At 38.3% G+C, this 14,147-nt stretch overlaps 1 protein-coding gene across 2 annotated transcripts in view; it reads right to left on the bottom strand.

The window, feature by feature from the left end:
• Window positions 1-11,428, bottom strand: part of LOC121947289 (teashirt homolog 2) — a 56,069-nt gene extending 44,641 nt beyond the window's left edge. Inside the window, exon 1 of one of the 2 annotated variants that reach the window (XM_042492272.1) lies at window positions 11,386-11,428. Coding sequence is in view for 1 of the 2 variants with exons in the window: in XM_042492271.1 (XP_042348205.1) it covers window positions 7,558-7,597 (40 nt within the window). In the remaining variant the exon portion in view is untranslated. Of the gene's footprint in view, window positions 1-7,557; window positions 8,120-11,385 lie in introns of those variants that run through there. The other variant, XM_042492271.1, reaches the window with a different exon arrangement.
• Between the last annotated feature and the right edge of the window lie 2,719 nt (window positions 11,429-14,147).

A 14,147-nucleotide genomic window follows, 5' to 3' on the forward strand; every position in this document is an offset into this window, starting at 1 on the left:
TGTTTAAGTTACTGATTGGTGCACATTTTTTAGTCATTTTAGAATCAGTATGCTCAGTGGGATTTTTTTGGCCGACTTTTTCGGGTGGACAGTGCACATCTGTTTCTTCTTCACATTGCATTGTTTGTTTTCTTATTGTGCAAATAAACCGTTCTCATTCCGTTCTTTGTGATTTTTAACATATTAATAGGGAAACGTGATATTGGATTTTGCCAATATGCAGATATTTTATCATTTTGTCCTATTTCTGATACAAATACCGATATATGTACATATTTTTTTCACCTAATTTCAGAGAACATCTCTCGTCTCTCCTGTAGTGGAGTTAGCATTATTATACCTTCTCTTATCATGATGGCTTACTGGCAGAGACGGTTATAAAATTGGATGCTTTTTAAAATGTACACACTGAGCAAAATAAGAAAACTCATCGAGCTTAGGTTATGTATAAAGCACATGCAATATTTTTTTTTTTTTTTTAATATTTTTAAATGAAGCTGTAAAAAATCATCCTACTTTAGCAGGTTTGGATTACACTCTCCCTGAGACAATCCAGACAATAATCACAACTACTGCAAATCTGACCTTTTGGGACAAATTAAAGTCACGTCATTCAAGCATCATGTTATTGGCGTGTCATATCGGCAAAAAATTTAATTTTAGGCCAATGTTGACATTACATTTTAAGCCGACGCTCCAATATTATTGTGCATTCCTAGAAACTGCGCTTTGACCAGGACAAAATAGGCCATTTCAGAAAGTGGTTGAGACATGTCCCCTTCGTCTCCAGTGTAAGTGACACCTCTGAATATGTGTCACTTAAATTAAAAAGTGCTTAATAATTCTTCACTTTGCCAGAAAATTAGTTTTTTTTCTTCAGGCCAATAATCATTTTCCTCCTGATTTGACTCATCAGCTCTCGAGGACTTAATGCAACACAGCCAAGATAATTATTAGTGTAGACTGCATACAAACAGTACCAGTGCTTCTGAATGCATCCTATATCACTGCACTATCACAATGGAATCCCCTGTTGTCCAAAACACACCTCGACAGAGACTTAATAAACAAATTTCCAAATCTCCAGAACACCTGAATGCATATTTAGCGGGCTGACCTCTCAGAGACTTGCGGAGCATGCAGTGTGAAGGCAGTTTACCTTTGTAATTGTTACAGATCACACCATTAGCACAATATTGTCATAGCTCCTGCTCCTGCAGTCAGTAGCAGCTGAGGGTTAATTTGCATAATAAATCTTAATTGAAGCTCATTAAGGATTAGATAAGAAGCAAATCAGGTACACCGTGGATAACTTAAGATTAATGCTTTCTCTGTTTTTTGGCGCCCGCATGATGAAGGGGAATGTCATTCATTACCAGGCATTTTGCATCATTGTGTGGTATATTCTACAAGTTTTACCACAAAAATCTAAATCGGGACCTTTATAGTTTGCACGAATTATGCTTTGAATGATCCTCAAAGGAGAATTAAAGCAGCACATGAGCCATACACCTCAGAAATCAGAGTACACTGGTTGTTAAAACTGCTAAGGATTTAAAATACTTAAATATGATACGGCAACCTCATTCAAAAGCATCTCAGGTTCGTTTAACCTGATCCGGCTGTGATTGTTTTTCAGCCATATGGCCAACATGTATGCCCTCTGACTGACTGTACATGTAGGTCAACAACTACAAGATGGATGTCCTCGCTTAAATCTTCTTGACTGTACGGAGAAACAGAGATGACGTGCTCTTGACAAAAGTGCAGATGATATAAATTACTGGGGCATAAACTATGGCGGGAATGGCTATCATTACAATAATACAAAGCACATGAGGTGCGGTGCATTTTACCATAAACCATATAAAACACACCAAACCTCCTCCATGTAATCAATAGCAGGCCCACAGTGCTACTGTCTTAACTGTAAGCTTGCCTTGCATTCTTATCCTCTAAATCCACATAAATGAACAACCCGAGCTATAAAGTCTCCTCCCTGTTTTTCCTCTGTAAATCATTACATCTGTGGGGACCTGGACAAAATACCATAACATAATTTCTTTTGTACTTGGGATGTCTAGCAGAAATAATGAGTTTTAGCCTGCTCGCAATAAACTCTCCCAATATTCTAGTTATTGTCAGACTTAATGAGTAAAAAAAAAAAAAGAAATCATAACAAGAAATAGTCTCTTTTCTGCAGTGATGATCACATGGAAACATTATCCACATGAATCACCCCGACGGCATATCAAATTGTGTCATTTGCCTGGAAACTAGTGCAGGTCTCAGAGGGAAGGCAAGGTGAATGAGCAGTTGCTGTAGAGAGGTGCAACTCTGCACAGGCACTTGCTTTGAGACCAATCATAACAGGCTGTTTTTTCCACACAGGAGAGCGCAGAGCGGAGGAGAGAGATCACTGTGCTGGAGGGCACAGGAGTCTTGGTTCTTATCACCTAGACAGTGCACCACCCTGTCTGCCTCTCACGCAAACAAAAGCCTTCGCAAACTATTAGCTATCTACACCTGTCACCTAACTGGCATGCGGGAGGAAAATGCGATGAGATCACACTAAAACCACCTGACTTTGTATGCCTCTTTTTTCTCTCTTACTGTAGTAAGAATATACAGCATGAAAACTAGCTGATGAGGAGAAAGTTATTAAAGGGTATCTCTATGGGGAACGCCTGCAAGTGAGAAAATTGCAAGCATTGCAACAAAGTGCAAGTATCTGGTTTGGTGTGCTCATAAGCCGACGAGAATTTTTCAAGGCTGGATTTGATCAAAACTAAACATTTGCCTTGTTGACATCAATCCAGAGAGATACAGTGAACTGAAAAACACAAAGATTTAATGCCCACTAATGATAATATCACTTTATTTAAGGCAGATTTTTGCTCTTAGTATAGACTAAAAAAAGCTGACAAAGTGACTGAACACTTACAGTGCGTGGTATTAAATGGTGCTTTTCACCTCTCATTGTACGGATTCTGATATGTTGAATATGCACAAAGTCCCATTTCTTTCCATGCCATTAAAGGTACATGAAGAGCAGCAGCCCATGCTCCTACAATATTACAATTCACGTATCAAAACGATCAAAATGGCAGAGTAAAACTACAGTCACAGGATTTTCAAGGCCAAGGGGCTTTGCCTCATTGTTTTAATTTATAGTGATTTCTAGTAAGATTTTCTGCTTGTCTCTCTTGCAGCTGTACATTTCAATGCTGGATAAATGTGAAGCAATCATCTGTGATCTGTGTTCACAATACTAGTCCAAATGTTAACTTGATTACTTAGATACTCAACTAGTAACACAACAGCCAATGGGAACTCTCAATTTGCAGAGTATGCGGAGACGTAGGGCTGAGCATTAAAGACGTAGGTTTTGTTTCAACATTAGGGAAGACACATGAAACTTCGGATCTGGGGCCTTCCCCTGGGACATTTTAGAAGTCAAACAGCTAAATTGGGGCTGCAACTAACATATAGTTTCATTACTGATCAATTATTGTTAATTACTGTATATCAAAACATTGAAGAAAATATTTCCTAGAGTAAATCCAACATGTCCCAAAGTCCTGTTTTGGCAAAGATGTTTAAATGTTTAAATTTCCCGCATTTTTGTGAATTTTTGCACATCAATTTTTGCCTTTTATGTATCAATTTATGGTGGAAATGTCCTTGATTCCTTAAAAGTAAAAATCCAAGTTTTTTATTAGAGGGGTCAAATGTAAATGCTCAAAATATTAAGAGGGACGTGTCCCCTGCACTCCCCCTGAAATGTACGCCAGTGCTAGGCAATATAGTGAAAATCAGGTATCGCAATATTTTAGATCAAATACTTCAATATAAATATTGCGACATTAGGGTTAGGGTTGACTATTGCTGCTTTCATAAACAATTTACAACATGAAATTGTTGATAAATAATCATCATTGATGTGGATATGGGTTAAGGCAAATAACAGTATCGCTAGAGTAGTCTGCTAAGTTCAGAAAATTACATTATGTTACTGTAAAGCAGACTTTAAAATCAGGAAAAGACAACACTTACATTAAGATATCCTATATATATGTGTGTGTGTGTGTGTGTGTGTGTGTGTGTGTGTATCTAGTCTCATATCAAGTTGATATAATGCCAAGCCTAACAGAGAAGCTTGGAATGACTAAAATATGAGCTGCCATGCACATGATTGCAAAAATGACCAAAAGATAACAATAATAATCACCATCTTTATAATCAGAGATGAAATGTAGCCTTGAAAGACAAACACTTAAATTAAAAAAATAAATACAAATCTTTGAATTTAAGTCCTGTGAGAGCATCATTCTCTTTCTGATCTCAGTTTGTAACAATGGTTAAATAAATTTAAGCAAATCACAGAAAAAAAGAGAAATGTTGTTATAATGGCTGAGGACAAAAGAATAGTGTTGTGATACAAGCAAAAAAAAATCCAAGAGGGTGGTAATCTGGTATTAAAAAAATAAAATAAGACACCCTTGTCTTTACTGCCATTTTCCTCTCAGCTTTTGTCATTCAAAATGGACTTCCTTTTTCCACCTAAACTGGATAAACAACATCTGCCTTGATCGTAGGATGTTTTCTGAACAAACCACTTAGGAGGAATTTCTGCTAGCCAATTCCCACAAGCTGCTGTCAGTCACTAGCTGGCACTGCAACACTTAATGCCTTTGTCTGTTCTCCAATTTATCTTGTTAACAGCAAATTGGGCTAACGGTTTGAGGCACAGAGCTATTGTAAAAAAAAAAAAAAAAAAAACAGTAAGAGGAATACTCCCACGGCCGCGAAATAACATATGGCCCCCTTCACTCAAAAATGCATCCAATGCACTTATAGGGCTTTAGGTTTACACCATATATAAACCTGATACACAAATTTCAATCTGGAATCTGCAGCCTGATGGGCCTCTGTCTTAGTGGTGCTTTCTCAGTGATAAAGCAAAGGTTTAGTGCATCCTATCCTGCACCGGTGAGTAATTGGCATTTTAAATTACCATACAAACCATGTTTGCAAAGACACTAAATCAGATACAACTGGCCTTTACTAGTACGTCTGTGGTCTCACGTTTACAAATATGTCTATTAATAATACAATTCCCAGAGGAGATTACAAGCACCCTGGATGCCGAATGTCCTCTGAATTAATGCTTGAGCTGGGAATGGTGTTTTTGTCGGGTTTTTTTTACATCTTGCAAAATGCTATTTCCCCCAAGAAGGATACTGCATCTTTAAGAGCCGTACAAAAAAAGGAGAAACCTATTCCTTTGCATCTTCCATGCTCTTATTTCAATACTCCTCTCTCCTTGTTCCCCCTCCACACATCATTAAACATATTATTATAACATGACTGTCAGCCTGCGTCTCTCTTCGCTCCATTCTTGCTCTGCCAGGTAATCAATTTGTCGTCACTCTCTGTAACCCCAGTAAAGTCATCAAGTGAAATGAGTTACAGCTGCAAAGAGCCTTCAAGAATACAGGAGGAGGGGGAAAAAAAAAATGAACGCGAGAAAAATGACAACACAGCCCAGGAATATTCCACCGCTTGATAGCACATCCCAGGTCTTGAAGATGAAATATTAATGCACAATTTGTTTATCTGCAGGCCCACATCTCTCCAGTGCCGAGCTGTTAATTTTCTATCGGCACAGACAACGGATCAGTCAGTCATGAACTCTTCACAGCCATTACCGGGAGACATTTTGATTAAGTATTCCTAATGTAGTGGATAGGAAAGAATGAAAACACTCTGCCTGCCAACTTTTGATTGACCATTAAGCCACTGATGAATGTGCCTGTCAAAGAGGAGACAATTACCTCAACAATGAAGAAACTCTTCTGGAAGGCTTATTTCTCTATAGGGCTGACACATTTACCAGAGTACAGGCGAGGCAGCTGAGAGCGTGTAAAGGGATCACTTAGGCATCTTCTCAAAAGTTCTCTGAATAAAAACTGGGGGCATTGTTTTTAAGAAAAGGGGGCTTTTTGGAAGGCTGAAATGTGGGAAAAATATTTAGTGTATGGCAGTGAGTGCCTTTGTGTGTGTGTGAGTGTGTGTACATGTGTATGTGTAAACTGAGAGTGTGCTGGGCAGATAAGGGTCTCAGTATCTTAAGCGGGTATAAAGAGACGCTATTATTGGCAGAGAACAATCGCCATCTGGTTGCTACATCCGCAACCATAATAAAGACTGATAACTTCTCAACACACCACAACCAAGTAATTGCATCCTCATAACGCTGAAATACCATTGATCAATCTAGTTTTAATCCAGAAGCCTCCATCATAACGAGGCAGTTTTTTGGGGGAAACATAATTCACATGAAGCGTAAGACTGCAAGAAATAAGGTCAAGTTTGACGGGGATTTTTGTGACCTTGTGAATGTGAAAATTTCTCGAGGGGAAGTTCAGCATTTTGAGGGAAATAATATGAAAAAAAGATGTGTTCTGTGAGACATTTTGGTGTCTACATGCTGAGATTTAATGTCCCAACAGAGACAACTCTTACAGGATTACATTATGAAAACACCAGCGTTCACACGCACATACAAAACCAGTTTACAGTTGACACACTGGCCTAAACTGTCTGAGGGCCTCCTTGAAGATGAGATTATTAATTCAACAAACAAACTGAGCATATGGTTGAATTTTCTATATTACCCCGCTGACCAAAAAGTGAAACCTGCATGTTGTGTAGGTGTGTGTGAGCGTCCTCTCCCTGCCAGCAGCATGGCTGGTGTACATTTGTGTGTCTATGTGTGTGTGTGTGTGTGTGTGTGTATGTGTGTGAGAGAGTGTAACCCATTCTCCATTTGTCCATAAGATTATGAAGAGTTCATACAGAGTTCATCTGCTACGGATACAGCAGCTCCACATCTTTCAGCCCCTCTGTACACTTCAAGAGGGTCAAATCAAACACACTGAGCAAGGTCTTTTTTTTTGGGAAACTGTGAGTGAGAAGCTAAACTTTCTGATCAATGAATGAAAAAACGACTCCTGACGCGATTACCGAAGAATTACTACACTGTTTTTGTGTCTTTTTAAAATGGTAAAGCTCCATTTTATTTAGTGTTATTATTGGTCTTATTAATTTAACTGCAGATGCAGCTGGTGATGCTGCAACTTCACCCCCTATTGTTTAAACATTTGACTTTCTTACAGCAGTATGGTGCCCAAACTGGGGTCCGGGCCCCTGTGGGAGCACTTGAGAGGATGACATTGAAGACAGCTGAATTTTAGAATTAATAAATCCACTATAAACACAAAAGATACTCCATATTCTCACCACAGCACACATTTAGTTATATAACAGTAGCCCACTAAATCCTAATCAACTATAAAAACCTGCTCATGAGGGGCTCCTCGGGACAATATCTCTCTAAATACAGGGGTCTGATCTAATCGGGGGTCCCACATGATAAAAGTTTGAGGGGGGAACCCTGTGCTAAACGCGAGCTATCCACAGAAGCACAACAAAGATAATACATAAACATTACACTCATATTTGATTTGGGAAAATGTAATAAAAATCGCTTACCCGCAGCCCGTTTGGGCGCCTGCTGTTTCCTCCGTGGCATTTTTTGGAGTCGCAGTTCACTACTGTGCCCAGGTGAAATCTGAATGCGGTCTACGATAGTCCATGCATAGAGAGAGAGAGTGTGTGCGAGTCTTTATTTTGGCTCTCGGAGTAGTTCAGTCTCTCTCACTATGAACAAAAATCCAGTTAGAAATCGTGTTCAGGAGGGGGGAAACAGATGTTCAGTCGGGCTTCTTTCACCTTCTTCTTCCTCCTCCTACGGGGGGCGAATCGTCTCCTTTCACCATCCGTTTTTGTCCATCAGTGCCACATATGTTGATCGACGTGTGTCAGTCAGTCCCGCGGGCAGTTTTTCGGCGGATAATATGTGGAGGGAATGCGCGTAAAAAGCGTTTGGTAATGGTACAGTATATTACGCACGGTGCAGGCGAGGGGAGAGGCGATGCCAGCAGACATCGATCCATAGAACAAACTGAACATTAAAAACTCCTCCCTCCTCGCCTGGACTTGATGATGGCAGCGAGACATTTGTTACACTAGATAACCATGAGTTTATTAAAGGAACAGAGGCCAGGGAAAAGAGGCAGGAGCTCAGGCTGTGTGCTGCTGGGCTGCTGCTCTCTATCACTCTCTGCTCGCTGCCTTTTTCATGCAGCTCTTTTTTTAAACGTGTGTGTGTGTGTTTTTAGATCCCTTTTCTGCAGCTTCCGCTTTGCTCGCTAAATAAAAGGCATAAAAGTTTGTAAGATTTTCAGCACAAAGAACCGCTGCAGTCACGAACATCAGTGACTGCGTCGGTATAACAGAGTAAACATGCTTTATGGGAAGGAAAAACCTGCTTATCTGAACGTGTTGCGTTTAAAACCAGATTACATGTGTTCATTAATCTGCTGTTTCCAGCGGTGTCTCGTTACAAGATTCACAAAACACGCTGAATGCGACTTGGGAGTTCTGATAAAAAAAACATCATATTTGATAAAGTTACTTTTAAAATGCTATTTGTCACATGTGACTTCATACTGACCCGAAATATAATATCAGTGGTGTAATCTGGTTGTATTTGTGTCACTTTTCAACGATCCTTTATTCAAAATAGGCTACTGCAAATTAAACATTGAGATTTAAATGTATGATTATCTCACCTAACACTAACGTATTTTGTCTTTACATAAACTTCTATTTATATTTATATTATTCTGTCTATATTGCCTTAATTTCTCCTTTGTCAGTTTCATATCTATTTCTGATCTGATTACTGATTTAAGGCATCAGTCAAACTAAAATCATGTGTAACTACTTAATTTTGGGGTGCAACTAAAGTTTAGTGTCATTATTGATTAATTAAATCGATAAAATATTAGAATATAGTCAAAAAATGTCTACCAAAATTCACTTAAGCCTAACATCACATCATTAGATTGCTTATTTTCCCTGACCAACACTCGAAAAAATACTCACTTTACTATTAAACAAAATATTCCCAAAAGTGAATCCCTAAGCCACGCTACTTTGGGCTACGTGTTTTGGGAAGAAAGCAGGTTTTGTTTCAGGACATTTATGAAACAGAGACTTCTGAGCAGGAATCACTTAGTTTCCCACATTCTGGGAAATTTTTATGCATCAATTTCTGCCTTTTCTAAACCAGTTGCTGGTATAAATAACTTTAATTTTTATCAGAATAAATGTCCTTTGCTACTTGCATATTTTTATTAAGGGAGACAAATGCCCATGTTTTAAGTATTAAGGGGGGATGTGTCCCTTTGTCCCCTCCAAACTCTAGACTTCTGCTTTTTGGGCATGTCAAGCGCTGATAATTCCTCGAACCCCATTATTGTGAAACACTTGACCCCAAATATCACTGCATTTTTCAGTTTGGAGGAGAATTGAATAAATCTGTTTATCAGAAAGGCAAAAAAAAGCTACATTTCCATCTCATTCTATTCAACTGGAAATCAAAACAGCCTCTTTTATTTATGCAGTAAGTCAGAGAGATAAAGACCTCTGAAATGTGAAAAGGTTAGAAAAGGTCAGGGGTCTTGCAAAAAGTTTTATACAACCAGATCCCTATTTATAGGATACATAGAAACTTCAGCCTAACGCCTTTTCGTGTAATAACAAAAAAGACCTTTATCCAGGGCCGTAAATACTTTTTTTAATATGGGGGTACCAATTTCACTTTCATGACATGTTCTATGACCCAATGCTCCTGAAAGTCTGGGGGAATTACCCCTAAAAGACATTTTATGAAACTGAACAGCTAAACTGACCATTTTGGCGCATTTTCAAATAAAAATCTTAGACCGGGGTTCTCAAAGGTTTGATGACAGCGTGCCATTTTAGGAAGCCAAAGCAACAACTTCTGCTGGGGTGCACAAACCAAACCGAACTGCAGTTCATCGTAAAACTACAACTAGTAATGATAACAACAAATGGCAATTTGACAATAACTATTAGTTACATTACCTTTTTGTGTTACCTTACTTTGCATAGCAGATTTTTTTTCTTTATATGTTTAATAATATATTGCGGGTGGGGAGCACTTTCAGCATTTTCGAGTATTATATGTTATATTTATATGAAATATACTATAATTACTGCATAGCCTTTATCTTACATGAGTGTAGCGCTAAGACATTAAAAAACATTCATAGTTTGACTCAGTCTATAAACTAGCATCTTGCACATACGTAGTTTTGTTGTTTGTTTTGTGTTGTTTCGTTTTTAATTTTAGCAATTACAATCAATCTAGATGTAATTATATCTGTCCGCTATTTGCTCATTTTTGTAGAGGAATGCATGTATGTATGTTGATCATGGAAGAGACTGGAGGTGGGATTGGTGAGAGGGTTCAAATTGGGAGATGTCACCTGTAACTCTTCACCTTTTGGCGATGAATGGGAAAATCTAAATACATTTTTTTTAACTGATCGAAACAAAAAATGCTGAAACATTGGAATATTTATAAAAAGTAATTATGTAATTAAATGATTTTGACTGACTAATTACAGCAGGTCTAATTTAATGTTATTCCCTAAAATTAACAGAGTAAATCAAGTATTTTACTGGCAGGTACTGCAGTATTTCCATTTGTCAGTGAGAAATACGTTTAACTTTTAAGTTATGTGTACAGAATGAGATTTGCAAGTAACAGACACTGATAGAGGTGGAATTAGTGTAGCCAAATTCTTCTATGTGATTGAAATTTTAAAAACGTTTTGCTTTGATCCTGAATTTAAACGTTTACGTCAGGATTAGTAATTTTAAATTCATATTTTTTTTATAATACTGAGAGTAATTTTTACGCTACTCTAATTTTGGTTATCATCCTGCTCCAGCTCAACACTAAAGCCTCTCTTCCTCTTTAAAAGCTACTCATGACCTAATCAAATATGAAGTTGAGGTGATGGATGACTTCATTTCAGAGAGACAACACCCCTTAGAGATCCAGGCTCGCCCCGCATTACAAATGGCTTCCTGATAATATTCCATCACCCTATTTTGTGTCTGTCACTCATTTCGCCAATGATACCAGAGACCTCCCGTGAACTCCACCTGAACCTGGGCGATCAATCACAACGCAGATCAAGCTTGAGCCATACCTGTCTGACAGCTCTTAACACCCCGTGTGTACACAAAGCATGCGTGTGCGGTGACAGGCGTTAAACCGGCAGCGCCCACCACCACCTCGCCTTATCTCTCCCAGAATGGCCTCGCTCTGCCGCCGCTCACTGCATCCCTACGTCATCTCTGCATCAACTGGCCCACACTTTTATTTCTATAAAACTTTACGGTCTGCACTTGTATTTCAAACTTTTTTTTCCTACTCACCATTCGTGCATCAGTGTCAGCGGCGGATTCACGTGCAGATGGTGGAATTTTTCATCCTTTAAGTCTTGATGAGCTTTTTTCTCCCTCACATGGTTGCAGTTCTCATACCTGGCTGCTTGAGGATTTTCTGGGATACAACTTCAACAGATTTCACTTAAGTGTGATCCTCGGCTGTAACAAAATGTGACAAACATATGCCTTGTTAGTGCTTTTTTTGGAAACACCTGTGGCTCTTTTTGCAGTGTAGAAGCAAAAATGCAGCTCAAATACGGAGAAAGTAGACAAAAACTTAATGTCTGTGAACTTTGATCTGTTTTTAAAAGAAAAAAGAATAAACCTGAAGTGGGACTAAAATTTAATATTTGAAAAAAAATTATTATTTTGATTAAATAAATCTTCCTAGTTACACTAGCTGATATTTTCCAAAAACGTGAAACCAGATAAGTGATTCTTTTATCTCCGATCTCATCATGAACTGGAGCCGCTTTTCCGACAAAAAAACAGAAAGCAGAGTTTGTACATTCTTCAAGTGTTTGTTTGAGCTTTTACACCCATGTAGACTTGAGTCCCAGGCAGCTCTGAAACAGAAAATGTGCCCACATTCTTTGGAAGTCACCCATGGCACTTCTGGAGTGTCGACATAATCAGCCTTTAATTTATTGTCAACGAAGCAGCTTCAGATTCAGGAAGAGCCTTTTGATGGCAGCCAGAGTTTTGACCTCTCATCATTTTAGCTTTGAGGGAGTTTGATTCATCTTCACAGTCTATTCTGGACCGTTCAGAGGTGGTGAAACACTGAGGAGTAGAGATTCAGGTTCACCTTGAATGTTACGCCTCACATACAGTTAGTGTAGTAACCTGACATAATAAAAGTACAAGACAGACAAAACAGAGTTTCAGATTGTGTAATGTCAGTGTATGAAACTAAAATGTGTAGAATGATTTATTGTGTTTTTGTCTTCTAAGTTCAAAATATATTTCAAAGATTTAAGGCAAATCACTGCAGAACGCCATCAGTATAAGAAACTGTATCCCTACTTCTTCTTATATGCATATATAACCCACTGAGAATAACCGGTGGACTCTGCGGTTCCCCTTAAACCTGCTGGTGTTGGTATCAGTACTCAATACTTTTAAGTTATTGACCAAAATAACCTGAGTAGTATTGACACTTCTCCAGTCAAAGTATACCTGTACGCGATCCTTTTTAGTACCCAAATAATTACTATTTGTATGTTTTTCCCCCAAAGCCAATCACTACAAGCATTCTTCGATCTAATGCACTGCTTGATTGTTCCAGTACCGCCGCAGCTACAACTTAGTTTGTTGTTTTTGTCTGAAGCATGCAGCTGGTTTCCGCAAAAAAAGCTCTAAAAACAAACTGTACACTACCTGTCCTGCACAAAATGGTGAAAGCTAGTGGACGTCGGGAGCATTTAGCAGTTGAACAGCCAGATATTTCCCTCTGGAGATGGTGAAGAACAAAACAAAGCTAAAAGGAGAGTGGGTATTGGACTTATGTTAGTCTAACCAAAATATTATTTTTCTTCTTTTTGATCATATTTCTCCATCATAAAATGTGCACTCAGAAACAGAGGAAAACAGATTGAGTTCCTTCAGATTTCTACATTCCAGATTTATTTCCTTATCAAACTGATGGCCTTGAGACAAAATGAACTTGGACTCTGGTTTCAGCGGTGCAATGAGATGAAGGACAATACTGCAATTAAACTGTTTTATTCCTTTTTTTACATCTCTGACATTTGTGTCAGTCTTCTTGCTCTCTAACATTTCAAAAGCATCTAATTGGTTGGATCTGAGCTCGCACAGTTTAAGTATTTAAAACTGTATTCTAGAAAATCCAAGTGAAACGTCTTTTTATTCAGCCTATCTTTGCATGAATTCTGAAATTTTGAAATGGCTGCATAGTTAGGTAAATATTAACTCTCAAAAAAGATTTATTGGGCTCTTTTTCTCTGGTCAGAACTGTAATTCTAGAAAAAAAATGTCCAAATGATTTCTCAATATATGAAGCTTTCCCACACAAACATTATCCAGTGGAAAACGTTAATCTTTCAAATGCATTCACAATTATGCATTTGTGTCTGACAAGGCAGCTTCAACAAATATCTGACAAACAGTGATGTGCAGGAGCAGCCCAGTCAACAGAAGAAAATGTTGGCAATGTACGTTTCTGCAAACCACAACATTGAATTTGTACGTTTCATATGTATCACATCAACATTTCTAAAGTGATATAGTATATAATGTGATTTTATCATAGTGAGGAGAAGGGCATGATGAATGGCGAGACACCTGCTAAGCTGCAGACCACTGCAGACCAGAGTGCTGCAGTGGGTCATTAACTAGCGGGCGACCCACTAAAAAGACGATTTCAGGGTGGTACTTTGTCTTGATTTTATTTTTCGGGTTTGGTACTGGGACGAAAAAGAAACGTGTGAGTTGGACAGAAGGTGTTGGATGATAAATATATAAATATAAAATAAAATGGGACTAATAATAATTTAATTGAATGTTTTAATCCTCTGACTATCTTAGTGTGCTGTCTCTGTCTTCTGCAGCAGCTGGAATTTGAGAGCTGCTCCAATCAGGTGTGTAACTACCAGGCACATTAACTGTGGAGATTTGCTGCTCAGAATTATGACAATAAGCAAAAAATACTCATTTAAATTCTTTCTCTTCAGTTACTTTTGTTTTAAAATATGTCACAGTTTCACATGTATGAAATTCCAGAAATATAC

This window comes from Plectropomus leopardus, chromosome 8 (genome assembly GCF_008729295.1).
Source record: "Plectropomus leopardus isolate mb chromosome 8, YSFRI_Pleo_2.0, whole genome shotgun sequence".
Taxonomy (NCBI): Eukaryota; Metazoa; Chordata; class Actinopteri; order Perciformes; family Serranidae; genus Plectropomus; species Plectropomus leopardus.